This window comes from Cetorhinus maximus, chromosome 3 (assembly GCF_964194155.1).
Source record: "Cetorhinus maximus chromosome 3, sCetMax3.hap1.1, whole genome shotgun sequence".
NCBI lineage: Eukaryota > Metazoa > Chordata > Chondrichthyes > Lamniformes > Cetorhinidae > Cetorhinus > Cetorhinus maximus.
In genome coordinates this window covers 2,208,940-2,230,561 of record NC_135881.1, presented here as the reverse complement: position 1 = coordinate 2,230,561, position 21,622 = coordinate 2,208,940, and the positions used below count along the sequence as shown (strand labels likewise).

Genomic DNA, 21,622 nt, shown 5'->3' with positions numbered 1-21,622 from the left:
TGAGGGAGTGCCGCGCTGTCGAAGGTTCAGTACTGAGGGAGTGCCTGCGTTGTCAAAGGTTCAGTACTGAGGGAGTGCCGCACTGTCAGAGGGTCAGTACTGAGGGAGTGCTGCACTGTCAGAGGGTCAGTACTGAGGGAGTGCTGCACTGTCAGAGGGTCAGTACTGAGGGAGTGCTGCACTGTCGGAGGGTCAGTACTGAGGGAGTGCTGCACTGTCAGAGGGTCAGTACTGAGGGAGTGCCGCACTGTCAGAGGGTCAGTACTGAGGGAGTGCTGCACTGTCAGAGGGTCAGTACTGAGGGAGTGCCGCACTGTCGGATGGTCAGTACTGAGGGAGTGCTGCACTGAGGGAGGGTCAGTACTGAGGGAGTGCTGCACTGTCAGAGGGTCAGTACTGAGGGAGTGCCGCACTGTCAGAGGGTCAGTACTGAGGGAGTGCCGTACTGTCAGAGGGTCAGTACTGAGGGAGTGCAGCACTGTCAGAGGGTCAGGACTGATGGAGTGCTGCACTGTCGGAGGGTCAGTACTGAGGGAGCCCCGCACTGTCAGAGGGTCAGTACTGAGGGAGTGCTGCACTGTCGGAGGGTCAGTACTGAGGGAGCCCCGCACTGTCAGAGGGTCAGTACTGAGGGAGTGCTGCACTGTCAGAGGGTCAGTACTGAGGGAGTGCTGCACTGTCAGAGGTTCAGTACTGAGGGAGTGCTGCACTGTCAGAGGGTCAGTACTGAGGGAATGCTGCACTGTCAGAGGGTCAGTACTGAGGGAATGCTGCACTGTCAGAGGGTCAGTACTGAGGGAGTGCTGCACTGTCAGAGGGTCAGTACTGAGGCAGTGCTGCACTGTCAGAGGGTCAGTACTGAGGCAGTGCTGCACTGTCAGAGGGTCAGTACTGAGGGAGTGCCGCACTGTCAGAGGGTCAATACTGAGGGAGTGCTGCACTGTCGGAGGGTCAGTACTGAGGGAGTGCCGCACTGTCAGAGGGTCAGTACTGAGGGAGTGCCGCACTGTCAGAGGGTCAGTGCTGAGGGAGTGCTGCACTGTCAGAGGGTCAGTACTGAGGGAGTGCTGCACTGTCAGAGGGTCAGTACTGAGGGAGTGCTGCACTGTCAGAGGGTCAGTACTGAGGGAGTGCTGCACTGTCAGAGGGTCAGTACTGAGGGAGTGCTGCACTGTCAGAGGGTCAGTACTGAGGGAGTGCTGCACTGTCAGAGGGTCAGTACTGAGGGAGTGCCGCACTGTCAGAGGGTCAGGACTGAGGGAGTGCTGCACTGTCGGAGGGTCAGTACTGAGGGAGCCCCGCACTGTCAGAGGGTCAGTACTGAGGGAGTGCTGCACTGTCGGAGGGTCAGTACTGAGGGAGCCCCGCACTGTCAGATGGTCAGTACTGAGGGAGTGCTGCACTGTCAGAGGGTCAGTACTGAGGGAGTGCCGCACTGTCAGAGGGTCAGTACTGAGGGAGTGCCGCACTGTCAGAGGGTCAGTATTGAGGGAGTGCTGCACTGTCAGAGGGTCAGTACTGAGGGAGCGCTGCACTGTCAGAGGGTCAGTACTGAGGGAGTGCTGCACTGTCAGAGGGTCAGTACTGAGGGAGTGCTGCACTGTCGGAGGGTCAGTACTGAGGGAGCGCTGCACTGTCAGAGGGTCAGTACTGAGGGAGTGCTGCACTGTCAGAGGGTCAGTACTGAGGGAGTGCTGCACTGTCAGAGGGTCAGTACTGAGGGAGTGCCGCACTGTCAGAGGGTCAGTATTGAGGGAGTGCTGCACTGTCAGAGGGTCAGTACTGAGGGAGCGCTGCACTGTCAGAGGGTCAGTACTGAGGGAGTGCTGCACTGTCGGAGGGTCAGTACTGAGGGAGTGCTGCACTGTCGGAGGGTCAGTACTGAGGGAGCGCTGCACTGTCAGAGGGTCAGTACTGAGGGAGTGCTGCACTGTCAGAGGGTCAGTACTGAGGGAGTGCTGCACTGTCGGAGGGTCAGTACTGAGGGAGTGCTGCACTGTCGGAGGGTCAGTACTGAGGGAGCGCTGCACTGTCAGAGGGTCAGTACTGAGGGAGTGCTGCACTGTCAGAGGGTCAGTGCTGAGGGAGTGCTGCATTGTCGGAGGGTCAGTACTGAGGGAGTGCTGCACTGTCAGAGGGTCAGTACTGAGGGAGTGTTGCACTGTCAGAGGGTCAGTACTGAGGGAGTGCTGCACTGTCGGAGGGTCAGTACTGAGGGAGTGCTGCACTGTCAGAGGGTCAGTACTGAGGGAGTGCTGCACTGTCAGAGGGTCAGTACTGAGGGAGTGTTGCACTGTCAGAGGGTCAGTACTGAGGGAGTGCTGCACTGTCAGAGGGTCAGTACTGAGGGAGTGTTGCACTGTCAGAGGGTCAGTACTGAGGGAGTGCTGCACTGTCGGAGGGTCAGTACTGAGGGAGTGCTGCACTGTCAGAGAGTCAGTACTGAGGGAGTGCTGCACTGTCGGAGGGTCAGTACTGAGGGAGTGCTGCACTGTCGGAGGGTCAGTACTGAGGGAGTGCTGCACTGTCAGAGGGTCAGGACTGAGGGAGTGCTGCACTGTCAGAGGGTCAGTACTGAGGGAGTGCTGCACTGTCAGAGGGTCAGTACTGAGGGAGTGCTGCACTGTCAGAGGGTCAGTACTGAGGGAGTGCTGCACTGTCAGAGGGTCAGTACTGAGGGAGTGCTGCACTGTCGGAGGTCAGTACTGAGGGAGTGCTGCACTGTCAGAGGGTCAGTACTGAGGGAGTGCTGCACTGTCGGATGGTCAGGACTGAGGGAGTGCCGCACTGTCAGAGGGTCAGTACTGAGGGAGTGCTGCACTGTCAGAGGGTCAGTACTGAGGGAGTGCTGCACTGTCGGAGGGTCAGTACTGAGGGAGCGCTGCACTGTCAGAGGGTCAGTACTGAGGGAGCGCTGCACTGTCAGAGGGTCAGTACTGAGGGAGCGCTGCACTGTCAGAGGGTCAGTACTGAGGGAGCGCTGCACTGTCAGAGGGTCAGTACTGAGGGAGTGCTGCACTGTCAGAGGGTCAGTACTGAGGGAGTGCTGCACTGTCAGAGGGTCAGTACTGAGGGAGTGCTGCACTGTCAGAGGGTCAGTACTGAGGGAGTGCTGCACTGTCAGAGGGTCAGTACTGAGGGAGTGCTGCACTGTCAGAGGGTCAGTACTGAGGGAGTGCTGCACTGTCAGAGGGTCAGTACTGAGGGAGTGCTGCGCTGTCAGAGGGTCAGTACTGAGGGAGTGCCGCACTGTCGGAGGGTCAGTACTGAGGGAGTGCTGCACTGTCAGAGGGTCAGTACTGAGGGAGTGCTGCACTGTCATAGGTGCTACCTTTCAGGTTAGGTGTTAAACTGAGGCCCCAGCTGCTCGGAGTTGGTTTAAAAGATCCCATGAGACTGTTTTGAAGAGTAGGCGAGTTATTCCCAGTGTCCTGGCCAATATTCTTCCCTCAACCAACATCAGAAAAACGGATGACCCAGTCATCATCAAATTGTTCTTTGTGGGATCTTGCTGTGCACATATTGGTCGCTGTACTTCTTACGTTACAACAGTGGCCACACCTCAGAAAGTACTTCCAACGTGCACCGAGCTCTGTGGGACATGAGCAATGGACCCGCACTCACCACAATGGCATCGCTGGCTCCGGTCGAGAGGAAGATGTTGTTGGGGTCCGAGGGGATGCCTCCATCTCGGCTCTTGATGTACTTGGCCACACTGTGTCGGACACACTCCAGGCCCTGGCTGGCAGTGTAGGCACCTGGATGGAGACATTGGTTCCACCGTGAGTGTCGAACGAGGCTGAACTCAACACCGAAAGTGCAGCCAGATTCTAGCACAGCTACGACGCGAGGAACCCGGCCACACTCCCGGGCTGCTATCGACGGAAGCAAAGGGACACTCGTTCCTGATGATTCAGTGGGTAGTGTCCCGGCCTCTCGAACCAGGAGCTCCAGGTTCCAGTCCCGCTCCAGGACTTGATAGGCCAAGGAGGGTGCGTTTGTACCGTGGCCAAACAGACTGAGTATCAACCTGCAAATCCTTCCAACACACACCGGCCATGTCATGGGGAGGAACTGGAGTCTCTCCCATTACCCTCCGTAGCTCCAGGCTACAACACGCATGGAAAAAAGAGTATTTTGCCACAGCAACTCGGGCTCCTTATGGGGGTGGGTGGGAGGGGACAGTGCCCCAGTTGGGGTGGGTGGGGGTGGGGGGGACAGTGCCCCAGTTGGTGGGGGGGTGGGGGGACAGTGCCCCAGTTGGGGTGGGGGGACAGTGCCCCGGTTGGGGTGGGTGGGGGGGGACAGTGCCCCGGTTGGGGTGGGTGGGGGTGGGGGGACAGTGCCCCAGTTGGGGTGGGTGGGGGGGGACAGTGCCCCGGTTGGGGTGGGTGGGGGGGGGACAGTGCCCCAGTTGGGGTGGGTGGGGGGGGGCAGTGCCCCGGTTGGGGTGGGTGGGGGTGGGGGGACAGTGCCCCGGTTGGGGTGGGTGGGGGTGGGGGGACAGTGCCCCAGTTGGGGTGGGTGGGGGGGGACAGTGCCCCGGTTGGGGTGGGTGGGGGGGGGACAGTGCCCCAGTTGGGGTGGGTGGGGGGGGGCAGTGCCCCGGTTGGGGTGGGTGGGGGTGGGGGGACAGTGCCCCGGTTGGGGTGGGGGTGGGGGGACAGTGCCCCAGTTGGGGTGGGTGGGGGGGACAGTGCCCCGGTTGGGGTGGGTGGGGGGGGGACAGTGCCCCAGTTGGGGTGGGTGGGGGGGGGCAGTGCCCCGGTTGGGGTGGGTGGGGGGGGACAGTGCCCCAGTTGGGGTGGGTGGGGGGGGGCAGTGCCCCGGTTGGGGTGGGTGGGGGGGGACAGTGCCCCAGTTGGGGTGGGTGGGGGGGGGACAGTGCCCCAGTTGGGGTGGGTGGGGGGGGGCAGTGCCCCGGTTGGGGTGGGTGGGGGGGGACAGTGCCCCAGTTGGGGTGGGTGGGGGGGGGCAGTGCCCCGGTTGGGGTGGGTGGGGGGGGACAGTGCCCCGGTTGGGGTGGGTGGGGGTGGGGGGACAGTGCCCCAGTTGGGGTGGGGGGACAGTGCCCCAGTTGGGGTGGGGGGACAGTGCCCCGGTTGGGGTGGGGGGACAGTGCCCCAGTCGGTTGAATGGCCAGCGGGGACCGGGTTGGTGCTGACAGGGTGGGGTTGGATTCACGTCTCCACTGGGATGGATCCGGGACCTGCCTCCTTGCCCTACCCATGGTGGAGATCGCGGCGCTGCGGGTTGGACCTGCCTATGTGCAGAGAACTCGAGAAACATTGATCCTTGCCCCACCTATTCCTCCAAACCCTCGCCGCTTTCCACCCAGGTCCAATTTGCTGCAAGGTCCATTTTCCATTTTGTCCGGGTTTAATAGATTCGAGCTCTTCCTTTGATCCCACCCACGTCCCTGCCACTATTCTGAACCATCTTCACTTTAACATAACTATCAGAATCATACACCACAGCAGGAGGCCATTCGGCCTATATTACCTGTGCTGGCCCTTTGAAAGAGTGATCCAATTTGTCCCATTACCCCCTTGCTCTTTCCCCTATATCCCTGTAAAAAATCTCCCCTTCAAGTATTTCTCCAATTCCCTTTTGGAAGTTATTATTGAATCTGCTTTCACCGCCCTTTCAGGCAGCGCCTTCCAGATCACAACAACTCGCTGTGTGTAAAACAAAACTTCCTCATTTCATTTCTGATTCTTTTCCCGATTCTCTTCAATCTGCGTCCCTCTGGTTACCGACCCTCCTGACACTGGGAAACAGTTTCTCCTTATTTACTCTATCGAAACCCCCTCATGATTTCAAACACGTGTATTAAATCTCCTCTTAACCTGCTCTGCTCTAAGGAGAACAATCCCAGCTTCTTTATTTTTTTAAAAAACATTTTTAGGACAAGAATAGGTCAATCCCTACTTGCCATTTCCCTACCCATATCCCCTCAGTCCTTCCCTTCTCCAGAACATAGGGGTCGCTGGTGAAGACAGGCCATCTTCCATCTACTCTGGCCTCTGCTACCCTGGTCACTTGATATGAGGACAATAGAGTTACTGAGAAATCAGCAACCAATCCCTCTTAATGAATCTGCGACAGACCCGGGCATAAGGTGAGGAGACCTTTCCCAAGTGACACTCACCCCCCACCCAGCACATCCCAACTCACAAAGACCAGTTCATGAGGTGGAGAGAGAGAGAGAGAGCCCTAAAAGGAAATGGTAAAAATGTAGAAAGAGAGGGAGAGGGTGGGAGAAAGAGAGGAGGGTAAAAGGATGGGGGGAGGGAAGGAACAAGGGAGATGAGCTAAGACAGATTGACAGAGAAAGTGGAGAGTGAGTGGGGGGGGGTGGGGGTGAACAGAACGAGGGGAAAAGGCTGTGACTTGGGATTTTGAGTGAGTGCCGAGGACATAAGGGGAAGTGAGAGGGTGTGAGGTAAGGAGAGCAATGGGGTAAGAGTGAGGCTGAGAGACTCGAATAGGGGAACAAGGCGACAATGTGGTAGATTTGGAAATGGTTTTATGCTGTTGCTCATTTCCCAATTTCACATCTTTTGCATTTACAGTAAAAGCTTTGGCTCTGTGTTCAGCCAAGTGCATCTTATATCTTATATCTTCCTGCTGCAGTTGAATGTTAGGAAAGCCAATTTCAACCTGCGAAAGCAGAAGTTTAGACAATGGTCTCTAATTCCCGGCACTCTCACCTCTGCCTTTGACCATAGGGAACGAGGTGTTAAAGTCCTGCTGTTAACTGGAAACTGATCTTACCGAAAGACTTTCCCCCACACGCGTCTAAGATTATCTTTGCCCGCTTTCTGGCGTCCTCTGGCACCGTGTGATCATACAGGAGGTTGGGGAATGTGCAGATCGCCAGGACCTGGGAGACAGATGGGCCATTAATGCAGTAACCAGGACAACAAGAACATGTGTTTTACAGAAAGCAAATCACTGCAGGTGCTGGGAATCTGAGATAAAAGCAGAAAACGTTGGAGATACTCAGCAGCTCTGGCAGGGTCTGTGGAGAGGGAAGCAGGGTCCAATGTTCCAGGCCGGTGGTCTTCCATCGGAGCAGTGGTGGGGGAATGTGATCGGTTTGGAGCAAGTGGAACGGGGAAGGGTGGGGAGAACGACAAAGCGAAGGGTCTGAGGAGCGCAGAGATCTCGGAGGGTTGTGGGGAGCTGGAGGAGATTACAGAGATAGGGAGGGGGCGAGGCCATGGGTGGATTTGAAAGGGGGGGAGGGGGGCCAATTGGCCAACGGGTACAGGGCTGATAGTGCTTAACTTGGTGCGAGTTAGGGCATGGGCAGAGGGCAGAGCGTGGGAGAGCAGCCAGGAGTGTGTTGGAATAGTCGGGTGTGGAGGTGGAACAAATACATGAATGAGGGTTTCAGCTGCAAATCTGGAGTTGAAAAGCTAGTCTCAGTAACGGTGACCAGGGAACTATCATCGATTGTTGTAAAAACCCATCTGGGTCACTAATGCCCTTTAGGGAAGGAAATCTGCCGTCCTTACCTGGTCTGGCCTACATGTGACTCCAGACCCACAGCAACGTGGTTGACTCTGAACTGCCCCCTCTGAACAAGCCCAACAAGTCATTCAGTTCAAAGGGCAATTAGGGTTGGACAACAAATGCTGGCCTTGCCAGCGACACCCCACATCCCAGGAAAGAATAAAGAGAAGATGTTACAAAGGTGGAAATAAGGGGTCTGGATGGTGAATGTGATCGGAAGCTACCTCGGAGTCAAATGTTACACCAAGCTTCGATCTCAGACCAGGGAGAGGAATGGAGTTAGTGTTTAGGAAATGCAGGTTGTGGCAGGGATCAAAGGCAATGGCTTCAGTCTTTCCAATAGTTAGCTGCTGTCAATCTATATATTTAAATGGGAGGAACTTTCTGCTCATTCAGTATGGGATGTGGGATAAGCTATTGGATAATGTAGTGAGAGTGGAATGGTCGAGAGGGAGATGCTGGTGAGGTAGAGCTGGGTGTCGTCAGTGTACAAGTGGAAACGAACGCTGTGCTTTAAGATGATCTCACTGATGGGGCAGCGTGTAGGAGGGAGCCAAGCATTGATTCTTGGGGAGCACCAGGGGTAACAGTCCAGGAGCAGGAAGAGAGGCCACTGCAAGTGATTCTCCGGCTATGATTAGATCGGTGAGAGTGGGACCAGGTGAGAGCAGGTCCCACCCAGCTGGACGACAGTGGAGTGCAGGCAAGTTCCCAGCAGGTAAATCCAACTACATTTCAACTGCTGATCTCCCACTGGGAGGTTAAGTCTGCATTTTAACACCAAGTGCACACCAAGTTTCTGAATTAGTGTCAGAGCAGTGCACACGATGAACATAAAGATCCTGCCAAGAACGTCAGATGGAACGCAGTGAGAATCAGCTCGTGCCAGGTCAAAGGAACCACTCAGTATAGAGACTTGCGTGGGAAAATAAACCAACAATGGAAAATACACAGAGTTCAGCTGTGTTAACATTCTCTTCTGGGTTACACGCAAACACTAGCAACTTTCAGCTCCCGAATCAATCCCAACCCACAATAAAACATAATATACCTGTCGGATGAAGGTAATTGGCTTCTGTCCCATAGCATGTGCATCTCCAATATTCGCTTTGATAACCTCAGAGAAGGGTTTGCTTACACCCTAGGGGGAGAGAGAGGGAGAGAGAGGTTCAGAGAGAGAGAGAGAGAGAGAGAGAGATCTCACATCAGAAAATCTTTGTGTGTCTCAATCCCTTGTAACGCATTTGATACACTAGACACCGTGAACCAATATCTGGCAAATAACTCAGAGTATTCAGCACTGAGTAACTCACCTCCCGATTCCCCAAACCCTGTCCACCATCGACAAGGCACAGGAATGTGATGGAATACTCTCCACTTGCACAGGTCTTTACAGAATCATAGAATCACAGTGCAGGAGAGGCCCTTCGGCCCATCGAGTCTGCACCAACACGTGAGAAACACCTGACCTACCGACCTAATCCCATTTACCAGCACTTGGCCCATAGCCTTGAATGTTATAATGTGCCAAGTGCTCACCCAGGTACTTTTTAAAGGATGTGAGGCAACCCGCCTCCACCACCCTCCCAGGCAGTGCATTCCAGACCGTCACCACCCTCTGGGTAAAAAAGTTTTTCCTCACATCCCCCCTAAACCTCCTGACCCTCACCTTGAACTTGTGTCCCCTCGTGACTGACCCTTCAACTAAGGGGAACAGCTGCTCCCTATCCACCCTGACCATGCCCCTCATAATCTTGTACACCTCGATCAGGTCGCCCCTCAGTCTTCTCTGCTCCAATGAAAACAACCCAATTCTATCCAACCTCTCTTCATAACTTAAATGTTTCATCCCAGGCAACATCCTGGTGAATCTCCTCTGCATCCCCTCCAGTGCAATCACATCCTTCCTATAATGTGGCGACCAGAACTGCACACAGTACTCCAGCTGTGGCCTCACCAAGGTTCTATACAACTCCAACATGACCTCCCTACTTTTGTAATCTATGCCTCAATTGATAAAGGCAAGTGTCCCATATTCCTTTTTTACTACCCCACTAACATGCCCCTCTGCCTTCAGAGATCTATGGACACACACGCCAAGGTCCCTTTGTTCCTCAGAACTTCCTAGTGTCATGCCGTTCATTGAATACTTCCTTGTCAAATTACTCCTTCCAAAGTGTATCACCTCACACTTTTCAGGGTTAAATTCCATCTGCCACTTATCTTCCCATTTGACCATCCCGTCTATATCTATCTTCCTGTAGCCCAAGACACTCAACCTCACTGTTAACTACCCGGCCAATCTTTGTGTCATCCACAAACTTAATAATCCTACCCCCACATAGTCATCTATGTCGTTTATATAAATGACGAATAATAGGGGACCCAGCACAGATCCCTGTGGTACGCCACTGGACACTGGCTTCCAGTCACTAAAGCATCCTTCTATCATCACCCTCTGTCTCCTACAACTAAGCCAATTTTGAATCCACCTTATCAAATTACCCTGTATCCCATGTGCATTTGCCATTTTTATAAGTCTCCCATGTGGGACCTTGTCAAAGGCTTTGCTGAAATCCATATAAACTACATCAACTGCACTACCCTCATCTACACACCTGGTCACCTCAAAAAATCCAATCAAATTTGTTAGGCATGACCTCCCTCTGACAAAGCCATGCTGACTATCCCTGATCAAACCTTGCCTCTCCAAGTGGAAATAGATTCTCTCCATCAGAAATTTCTCCAATAGTTTCCCTACCACTGACGTGAGACTCACTGGCCTGTAGTTCCCTGGCTTATCTCTACAACCCTTCTTAAATAGCGGAACCACATTAGCTGCTCTCCAGTCCTCTGGCACCTCCCCTGTGGCCAGAGAGGAATTAAAAATTTGGGTCAGAGCCCCTGTGATCTCCTCCCTTGCCTCCCTCAGCAGTCTGGGACACAAATCACCCAGACCTGGAGATTTGTCCACTTTTAAACCTGCCAACACCTCCAATACCTTGTCACTCCCGAAATCAATTTGCTCAAGAACCTCACAGTCTCTCTCCCCGAGTTCCATACCTTCATCCTCATTCTCTTGGGTGAAGACGGACGTGAAGTATTCGTTCAACACTCTAGAGATGTCCTCTGGCTCCACCCATCGATTGCCCCTTTGGTCCCTAATGGGCCCTATTCTTTCCCTGGTTATCCTCTTCCCATTGATATACTTATCGAATATCTTGGGATTTTCCCTACTTTTACCAGCCAGAGCTTTCTCATATCCCCTCTTTGCTCTCCTAATTGCTTTCTTAAGCTCCACCCTGCATTGTCTGTGCTCCACTAATGCCTCTGCTGATTTGCTTCCCTTGTACCTGCTAAAAGCCTCGCTTTTCCTTCTCATCGTAACCTGAATATCTCTGGTCATCCATGGTTCTCTGGGCTTGTTACTCCTTCCTATCACCCTAGAGGGAACATGTTGAGTCTGTACCTTCCCCATTTCCTTTTTGAACACCCCCCACTGTTCCTCTGTAGATTTCCCCACAAGTAGCTGTTCCCAGTCTACCTTGGCCAGATCCTGCCTTATTTTACTAAAATCCACTCTCCCCTAATCCAAAACATTTTTTTGCAACTTGTCTATTTCTTTGTCCATAACAAACTTAAACTGTACCATGTTGTGGTCACTATCACTAAAATGCTCGCCCACCACCACCTCAGCTACCTGAACTATTGTCTCTCTCTGCGCGCAGGTCTATCTGTGAGTGCGTGCGTGCATGTCAGCATGTGACTGGACAGAGTGTTTAGCGCTGTCGGAGGGTCAGTGCCGAGGGAGTGCCGTACTGTCAGAGGGTCAGTACTGAGGGAGTGCCGTACTGTCGGAGGGTCAGTACTGAGGGAGTGCTGCACTGTCAGAGGGTCAGTACTGAGGGAGTGCAGCACTGTCAGAGGGTCAGTACTGAGGGAGCGCCGCACTGTCAAAGGGTCAGTAATGAGGGAGCGCCGCACTGTCAGAGGGTCAGTACTGAGGGAGCGCCACACTGTCAGAGGGTCAGTACTGAGGGAGAGCCGCACTGTCAGAGGGTCAGTACTGAGGGAGAGCCGCACTGTCAGAGGGTCAGTACTGAAGGAATGCCGAACTGTCGGAGGGTCAGTACTGAGGGAGTGCTGCACTGTCAGAGGGTCAGTACTGAGGGAGTGCTGCACTGTCAGAGGGTCAGTACTGAGGGATTGTCGCACTGTCAGAGGGTCAGTACTGAGGGAGTGCTGCACTGTCGGAGGGTCAGTACTGAGGGAGTGCTGCACTGTCGGAGGGTCATTACTGAGGGAGTGCTGCACTGTCGGATGGCTTGTTTGTTAAATGTGACAGTAAAACCAGGTTCTCTGCCCTCTATTTGAAAGAAGAGCGTTGGGTGTTCTTCCTTGTGACCAGGGGCCATTATTTATCCCCTAACCAGCATCAGTAAAGCAGGCGGCCTGTTCATTGTCAGATTGTGGTCGGTGGGATCTTGCTGATCATGAATTGGTTGCAGTGTTTGGTAAAACAGTTACTACACCTCAAAATATTGATTGGATGTGAAGCACTCTGGGAGGTCCCGAGTTTGTGAAGAGCGCCGGAGATATACAAATTCTTTCTGAAAACAAACTGAATGTGTTGCTATCCTTACCCAACAGATAGGTAATAAAGAAGCTATAAAGGACAGTCAGCCACATTGTATGGTGGGTCCCCAGAGGTGGAAACCTTTATTCTGTACAATACGTCCTTGTTTTAAGTTGTGGTTGCTTTCCTGGACATTGCGACTTTAAAGTGAAACAACTTTATGTGAATCACAGGGAGGAATCAATGTTAAAGCTGGAGTTACATGAGAAATAGGCCATTCGGCCCTTCAAGCCTGTTCCGCCATTCAATGGGAGCATGGCTGATCCTCAACTTCAACACCATTTCCCTGCTTTATCCCCTTATCCCTTGATGTTTTTAAATATGTTTAAAATCTTTCCATATCCAGTCTCGAACATGTTGAATGACTGAGTCTCTGGAGCGGGGAGTTCCAAAGATTCACCACCCTCTGAGTGAAGAAATCCCTCTGCCTCTCAGTCCTAAATGACCTGCCCCTTATTCTGAGACTGTGTCCCCTGGTTTGAGACCACCCCCCACCCCACCCCCCCACCAAAACCCCGCAAAACCCACCAGGAGAAACGTTCTTCCTGCATTTACTCTGTTGAGCCCTGTGAGAGTTTTGTATGTTTGAATGAGGTCACCTCTCATTCTTCTAAACTCCAGAATATGCAAAGCCCGGTTGATTTAATCCTTCTTCATAGGGCAATCCTCCGTCCCCGGACTGATATTAACCCAGGTTATTTCAGATGGAGAGTGAGAGATAACAGGGACTACTAAGGACGGTCAGCTCATAGGCAAACCTTGGCATCTTCAACCTGGAGCGGGTCAAATGTTGCTTTGTGGTCAGTGGGGCCAGCAGTGTGGAGGCAGAGCCAGCGATGGTTTCTGGCACTCACGGTGAATGACTGATTCCTGGTGAGATACAGGCTCACACATGGGCCTGGACAATCAAATACTGGAGCCTTCAACTGATAATGTCTTTAACATTCAGCCCAGCACACCGAGACTGAAACAACAGCTCAGGGGCTTTGCCGCAGCACTTGTGTCAAGGTAAGTTTGCAAAATGTAGCAGGTAATAAGAGCTGGGAGAGGCACTTACACCTCAGGCAAGTCAACAGCCCCCACCCTGGCTGGGTCCAGGTTACACTGACAAGACCAACAATTGTGCAATATCACTTTCCTGGTATGAACTATACAGGAATGCAGTTAACTTATTAACACGTTGGAAGCTGATGACTCGCGATTCGAACCTGGTTCTAAATAAGCTCTCACCGCTCTGAACAAAGGGTCCCCATAGCAATGGACATCGTTTCATAATCGGCCACAACGGCAACTGAAGCAACAATTTCAGGCCTACGCTGGAGAGTGGGGCTGATTGGAAACCACAGGCTCAGTGTGCTGGGAGGCCACAAAAATGCATCTCTGAAAATTAATCATTGAAAAATAATCTGTGAAATAGTGGTCAGCGGGGAGGGGAGGCTGAGCTGATGGTGCCCAGATATCACACACACACACACACACACACCTATGGCACTTGCAAGCAGACACATTCCAGATCCAGATTCAGCTCAGGAAACACGGGGAGAATAAATGAGGGCAGAGAGAGAGAGAGAGAGGGAGAGCCACAGAGAGAGAGAGGGAGAGAGGGGGGGAGAAGAGAAAGAGAGAGAGAGAGAGAGGAGAGCCACAGAGAGAGAGAGAGAGAGAGGGAGAGAGAGAGGCGGGGGGGGGCGCGGGGAGGAGAGAGGGGGGGAGGAGAGAAGGAGAGAGAGAGAGAGGAGAGCCACAGAGAGAGAGAGAGTGGAGAGCCACAGAGAGAGAGAGAGAGAGAGCAGAGCCACAGAGAAAGAGAGAGAGAGGATGGGAAATTGGAGAATACCAGGGGTACAATGTGGGAGCCCAATGTTTTCCTGCCCCATGGCATATCAGCAGCAGCAGCAACCACCTCAGAGTCTCAGCCACCCACCAGGGGGCCCATTGAGTCACTTCAAGGCCCAGGTAAAGGGCATTTCCCACGCCCGACAGCATACCTTCCATGTTAGTCAACTGCCAAGGAAATCTTGGTAGTGGGTTTCTGGGGTTGGGGTGGAGGGGCTGTTTTGGCCCTTTGAGGCACATGGAGGGTGGGTGCTGAGGGGGCATCTCCCACGCAGAGGGTGGGCACTGAGGGGGTGCCTCAGTGTGAGAGGTGATCTCTTCTGTATGAAACATTAAGCTGAGGCCCTGTCGGGCCTGAGTTACTCTTTGAAGAAGGGCAGGGGAGCTCTCCCAGGTCTCCTGGTCAACATCACCAAAACAAATAATGTCACTTAGCACCTTGTTGTTGTGGGATCCTGCTGTGTAATAAACTGGCTGCCAGGAAACACGACAACAATGACTACACTTCAAAACCGTATTTTATTGGCTATAAAGAGCTTCAGGATATCCTTAGATGGTCACAGGTATTATGAAAAAGTCCTTTGTTTTGGAAAGGTTGGCATTCACCCCTCTGATGGACACAGACGTGTGAGGACACTAGCCAGGACCCGGCCACAACTGAGACATGGTGTCAGGGCAGGTACATGAGGCACGCCACTACCCCCTGGCCCTGTACCCCCAACAGGGGAACATCAGACTCCAGCACAGAGTGTTGGAGACAGGACAAACCCTTTCCAACAAACAGTGCCAGCACTCGCTGCACATGATTCTGTTTTCCACTTGGCTTTGAAAGAGTTTTGTCGGATTGAGCAGGAAATTGTTTTCTTGGAATTAGCGTCCGAGGAAGGAAATCTCCAGAGTGGTTGAATGAGTGAGGGCAGAGTCAGCTGCTGACTGCACCACAACCACTGTGTCCCCAGCAAGGGAGCTGGGAGAGGAATCGGGATTGAAGGTGCCCCAAGTAACTAGGTGAATTGGGGCTGGCGTCATGAACCCACCCTCCCAGCTCTTAATCCACAGGTGTAGGTCCTCCTGTCCAGGCAGGATTGCTGGGGGCGGGGGGGTTGAGGGGTGCGGTGGGGTTGAGGGGGGCAGGGGGAGGTGTGGAGGGACATGGTTCATATCTCAGTGCAGAGGAGAGAAATGAATCCATTCAACCTGCTCCTTTGACAAATAGTTGTAATCTGTGCGCCTGTGGACAAAGCCCAAACTCTTTAACCCTTCGACTGCTGATAGATGCTGTGCTCAGCAGTTAGTTACTGGGCTAATAATCCAGGGAGTGTCAGCTGAAATCTCACTGTGACCATAAGATCATAAGACATAGGAGCAGAAATTAGGCCATTTGGCCCATCGAGTCTGCTCCATCATTCAATCATGTCTGATAAGTTTCTCAACCCCATTCTCCCGCCTTCTCCCCGTAACCTTTGATCCCCTTACCAATCAAGAACCTATCTATCTCGGTCTTAAATACACTCAATGACCTGGCCTCCACAGCCTTCTGTGGCAATGAATTCCATAGATTCACCACTCTCTGGCTAAAGAAGTTTCTCCTCATCTCTGTTCTAAAAGGTCTTCCCTTTACTCTGAGGCTGTGCCCTCGGGTCCTAGTCTCTCCTACTAATGGAAACATCTTCCCCACGTCCACTCTATCCAGGCCTTTCAGTATTCTGTAAGTTTCAATCAGATCCCCCCTCATCCTTCTAAACTCCATCGAGTATAGACCCAGAGTCCTCAAACGCAAGGATGCCATCAAAGGTCACAGTGCGATTACCTCAATCCCTGAGAATGTGAGATTCGCTGGATCCAGAACAGATGTGAAGTCAGCCTGCCAGAATCTTACGAATCTAAAGGTTCGGTTTTGCGTTGAGGTATTTACAATGAATTTTGGGGTTATATAGTTAATGGTTCCGTGGAAGATGTTCATTTGATCAGTAATAGACCGCCCCCTAATTAGTATGCTACATTTGGTGAACGGACCACCTATTACAATGAGGTGCCCTTTCAATTTCTAGGAACTGTTACTTTGAACCTATTCCTGAAAACTGGACTCCAGGCGACACCCATGTTGCTCAGCGTTGCTGAGTCAAGGCACTGCCTCCAGAGTCCTCAAACGTTCCTCATATGTTAAGCCTTTCATTCCTGGGATCATTCTCGTGAACTTCCTCTGGACCCTCTCCAGGGCCAGCACATCCTTCCTGAGATACGGGGCCCAAAGCTGCTGCATTGTCACAACCACCCAACTGGTTCATTAATCTCCTTTCAGGAAGGGTCTCTGTCCAGGGCACTGTCACTGAGTGGCGGGGGTGGGGGGTGCAGCAGGCAGTGTCCGAGGGCAGCCAGAGACCGAGCGGAGAGGGGGAGGAGGTGCAGCCCATCGAGTAAATACCAATTTTCTTAAAGACATTATTAAAACACACTCTTCATCATGGGTGTTATATAATGTTTTAATTTAGAAATTAACTATCCATTTAAAAAGGGGGCCTTCAGCCAAAAAGGTTTGAGAATTTCGGACATATAGTGGGTAACCCACGTCCACTGTCAGACAGTGTGTTCCTGTGGTTACAGAGTGGTTTAAGTGTCAGGGATTTAGGCCTCCCTATTGACTGGAGATAATGCGGTCCAAATGTGCAGATTATTATGGTCAAGTTCAGAGAGGTCCAGGGCGGAGAGGAGCCATAGCTGGAAGGAGATTGGGGGAGGAGAGGGGGGAATCCAATCTTTTAGAACATGCAGTGTTCTCATTTTACCCTTTATAATTGAAAACTGTTGACGTTTATCATATTGGCAGCAGGGACCATGCACACCAAGAGAGCCCCAGGTTTGATGCATAGGATGATCCCATTGGTACTGGGTCCTGGAGGTGAGAAAGGCCCAGGTGTTATTTGGACCTTGGGGAGGGAATCAGCAATGTTGCAACTCTCTGCAACTGACGTCAGTAATCGTGGGGTCGGGAGGTCAGAAATTCAACAGGGTTTCCCCACTCGTGGCCACCTGCCAACAAGCCAGTCATTGCCCAAGGAACGAACACGTGATGCTCATCACGGTCGACTATCCCGTCTGGATTCACACTGGGGATCTGGACTTGGTGGATTTCTACACTGCTGCCACTGTGCTCTCCAGCGGTGGACAGAGTGAACCATAGAACCAGAGAAAAGTTACGGAGCAGAAAGAGGCTATTCCGCCCATCATGTCTGTATCGGCCAAAAAAAAAGAATAAAAATTAGCCGCTTATTTTAATCCCACTCTCCAGCACCTGGTCCATAGCCTTGCAGGGAACAGTGTGTCAGATGCAGATCCAGGTATGAACGGTTAAGCTGGCGAATATTTTAATATCTTGATATCCAAGTATTTTATTCAGCAGCTGATCAAACAGGAGCTGATAGGACATTCTGTCCACGCACACCCATTCCCTTTATCAGCATACAGGTAATCTCCACAAATCCCACTGATACTGGGAAGTGACCTCTGCTGCTACAACCCAGGCCGACTCTCTGAAATTAGTCCCTGCAACTCAAAGTGTTCTCTAACCTCAACGTGCCCTCTACCCAGAACTTGTTAAACATTCATTCACGGGGTGTGGGCATCGCTGGCTGGGCCAGCATTTATTGCCCATCCCTAACTGCCCCTTGAGAAGGTGGTGGTGAGCTGCCTTCTTGAACCGCTGCAGCCCATGTGCTGTAGGTACACCCACAGTGCTGTTAGGGAGGGAGTTCCAGGATTTTGACCCAGCGACAGTGAAGGAATGGCCGATATATTTCCAGGTCAGGATGGTGAGTGGTTTTGAGGGGAACTTACAGGCGGTGGGGTTCCCATGTGTCTGCTGCCCTTATCCTTCTAGATGGTAGTGGCCGTGGGTTTGGAAGGTGCTGTCTATGGAGACTTGGTGAGTTCCTGCAGCACATCTTGTAGATGGTACACACACTGCTGCTACTGTGTGTCAGTGGTGGAGGGAGTGAATGTTTGTGGATGTGGTGCCAATCAAGCGGCTGCTTTGTCCTGGACGGTGTCAAGTTTCTTGAGTGTTGAGGGAGCTGCACTCATCCAGGCAAGTGGGGAGTATTCCACCACACTCCTGACTTGTGCCTTGTAGATGTTGGACAGGATTTGGGGAGTCAGGAGGTGAGTTACTCATTGCAGGATTCCCAGCCTCTGACCTGCTCTTGTAGCCACAGTATTTATATGGCTGGCCCAGTTCAGTTTCTGGTCAATGGTAACCCCCAGGATGTTGGTAGTGGGGGATTCAGTGATGGTAATGCCATTGAATGTCAAGGAGCGATGGTTGGATTCTCTCTTGTCGGAGATGGTCATTGCCTGACACTTGTGTGGTGCGAATGTTACTTGCCACTTGTCAGCCCAAGCCTGGATATTGTCCAGGTCTTGCTGCATTTGGACTTGGACTAACTGAAAGTCCAGTCTCGTCCCACCTCATGGACACAAGACAAAGGGAGTGTTAATAGGAGTGGTAAAAACTAAAGGAGGTACTGATAGTGGCAATAGAGTAAGATAACAGAATGTGTTAATAGCAGAACAGTGAAAGTAAAACATAAAACAAGTGACAAACTGACCTGTGGGGGCAGGGGACAGATTACGAAAAAAGGATTTAAACAAACAATCAAAAAAATAAATAAATAAAATTGGATTTAAAAAGGGGTAAAAATGGAGGAGAGAGTTCATGATCTAAAGTTGTTGAATTCAATATTCAGCCCGGAAGGCTGTAAAGTGCCTAGTCGGAAGATGAGGTGCTGTTTCTCCAGTTTGCGTTGGGCTTCACTGGAACAATGCAGCAAGCCAAGGACAGACATGTGGGCAAGAGAACAGGGTGGAGTGTTAAAATGGCAAGCGACAGGGAGGTCTGGGAAGACCAAAGGTGTTCCTTGCTCTTGTACTCTATGCCCCTATTTATAACGCCCAGGATACTGTACCTTTATTAATTACTCTCTCAACCTGTCCTGCCACCTTCAATGATTTATAGACATTTGCATCCAGGCCCCTCTGCTCCTGCACCCATTTTAGAGTTGTATCCTTTATTTGATATTGTCTCTCTATGTTCTTCCTCCAAAATGATCCTGTCACATTTCTCTGTGTCCCTCTCTGCCTATTCCACCAACTTGTCTATGTCCTTTTGAAGTTCTACACTGTCCTCATCACCGTTCCCAATGCTTCCAAGTGTTTTATCATCTGCAAATTTTGAAATTGTTCCCTGTACACCACGGTCCAGGTCATTTGTATATATCAGGAAAAGGAAGAGTCACAACACTGACCCCTGGGGAACTCCACTACAAACCTTCCTCCAGCCCGAAAAGCATCTATTAACCACTTCTCTGTCTCCTGTCACTCAGCCAGTCAGTGTAAACCGCTCTGTGTACACGCAAACCGTCTGGAGCCCGTGGAAACTGCTCCGCGTATACACAAACCGCCTAGAGCCCGTGGAAACTGCTCTGCGTATACACAAACCGCCTGGAGCCCGTGGAAACTACTCCGCGTATACACAAACCGCCTGGAGCCCGTGGAAACTGCTCCACGTATACACAAACCGCCTGGAGCCCGTGGAAACTACTCCGCATATACACAAACTGCCTGGAGCCTATGTAAACTGCTCCGCGTATACACAAACTGGCTGGAGCCTATATAAACTGCTCCGCGTATACACAAACTGCCTGGAGCCTATGTAAACTGCTCCGCGTATACACAAACTGCCTGGAGCCTATGTAAACTGCTCCGCGTATACACAAACTGGCTGGAGCCTATGTAAACTGCTCCGCATATACACAAACTGCCTGGAGCCCGTGGAAACTGCTCCGCGTATACACAAACTGCCTGGAGCCTATGTAAACTGCTCCGCGTATACACAAACTGACTGGAGCCTGTGTAAACTGCTCCGCGTATACACAAACTGCCTGGAGCCCGTGGAAACTACTCCGCGTATACACAAACCGCCTGGAGCCCGTGGAAACTGCTCTGCGTATACACAAACCACCAGGAGTGTGCGCAAACCAGTGTGTGTGTACAGGAAAGGTGCAATAAGACTCCCTGAGGAGGTATTAAAGAGAGTGACCCACCTGTTGCAGCTCCTTCTCAATCTCCATGGCCCTCAGCACGATGGGACCCCTCACCGCGTACTCCACTTGCTTGATCTGCTGGTTCATGGAGTCCAGGGTCAGCACCTTCTGGCGCCCTCGGGCCGCCCCGTTCACCTCGGCTGCGGACATGGTCTCCAGGCCGGACCTCGGGGCGGTCAGCTCCCTGCGGGAGAGGCAGACAGAGCTCAGCACAGGAGCGCAGCCGGGTCGCCGAACCCTGGCCAGAGCCCAGGCAAAGCGGCGCAGCGGGAGTCCAGGTGGCACAGCGGGGCAGAGAGGCAGAGTGAGCATAGCGGAGGGAGAGAGGGAGGGAGGGAGAGGGGCAGGGATCCTGATCAAACCACCCCCTGCCCCCTTACACAACCCAAACAAGGCAAAAGTGGGTGTGGGAGGAGAAAGTTCACTATCGATTTCATTGGGAAAGTTTTAATGATCCACCTGGGTTTGAACGTTTGGGGCTGTCGCTGTGTCACTGACAAGACCCTGTTTCAACATCTGGACCTTGAGCTAAGTCCAGAGTTTGCGGATTTAAACAGGACACGTCAGGAGAGAGAGGGAGAAACAGACAGGACTCGGGAAACTGACTGGGCGAAACTCCCAACGCAAAAGATGCAACTTTCTGAAGTTGCATCACAAGTTTAAAAAAGTTTCTCTACACTCCTCTCTTCCCACTCCCACTCCCCCTCCTGTCCCCAGGGAGTAAAGGGGGGGTGGGGGGGGGGGATACTTTATACCGAGCTACGCACCTCTGGGTCCCCACAGTGTCGGATTGCTGGGAGACACGAATGCCAGTCACAGAATGTCTCACTCACTCTCCCCCTCTCTCTCTCTCTCTCTCTCCCTCCGGCCGGCTAGAAAACTGGGTCTCGGCTGAATCCTGACCGCAACCCTGCACTTTTTAATTGGTTAGTGGAAATCACACCCAACTGGGAGAGCTCCGGGCCTGAGGGAAAAACAGCAAATACAGGGGAACGTCCATGGATCAGACAGGGCAGTGAGTGTGTGTGTCTGTGTGTGTGTGAGAGAGAGACACAGAGAGACAGACACAGAGAGAACCCCCCCCCCCTCCCTGTCCAACCCAGTGTGTGTGTGTGTGTGTGTGAGACCCCCCCCTCCCTGTCCAACCCAGTGAGTGTGTGTGTGTGAGAGACCCCCCCTCCCTGTCCAACCCAGTGTGTGTGTGTGAGAGAGACCCCCCCCTCCCTGTCCAACCCAGTGTGTGTGTGTGTGTGAGACCCCCCCTCCCTGTCCAACCCAGTGTGTGTGTGTGAGAGAGACCCCCCCCTCCCTGTCCAACCCAGTGTGTGTGTGTGAGAGAGACCCCCCCTCCCTGTCCAACCCAGGCTCAGCTCCCAGCAATTCTGTCCCTTATTAAACGTTTAATTTAATCTCCTCCTAGCTCTGTGCAAAAGCAGCTCACTGGCCGCCTCTGTTATAAATATATATATATATATATACACACACATACATAAACTATAATTAATGAGATAAATTGAGGCCCCCCTTTTAA

General features: G+C 52.4%; 1 protein-coding gene across 2 annotated transcripts in view; it reads right to left on the bottom strand.

Moving 5' to 3' along the window:
• LOC144674630 (alanine aminotransferase 2-like) overlaps positions 1 to 20,984 on the bottom strand; it is a 53,536-nt gene extending 32,552 nt beyond the window's left edge. The window contains exons 1-5 of one of the 2 annotated variants that reach the window (XM_078535900.1): positions 20,859 to 20,984; positions 20,092 to 20,275; positions 8,573 to 8,662; positions 6,778 to 6,886; positions 3,625 to 3,758 (exon numbers count right to left, since the gene is read on the bottom strand). In XM_078535900.1, coding sequence (XP_078392026.1) covers positions 3,625 to 3,758; positions 6,778 to 6,886; positions 8,573 to 8,662; positions 20,092 to 20,241 — 483 coding nt within the window. In that variant the 5' untranslated portion in view covers positions 20,242 to 20,275; positions 20,859 to 20,984. Of the gene's footprint in view, positions 1 to 3,624; positions 3,759 to 6,777; positions 6,887 to 8,572; positions 8,663 to 20,091; positions 20,598 to 20,858 lie in introns of those variants that run through there. The other variant, XM_078535892.1, reaches the window with a different exon arrangement.
• Between the last annotated feature and the right edge of the window lie 638 nt (positions 20,985 to 21,622).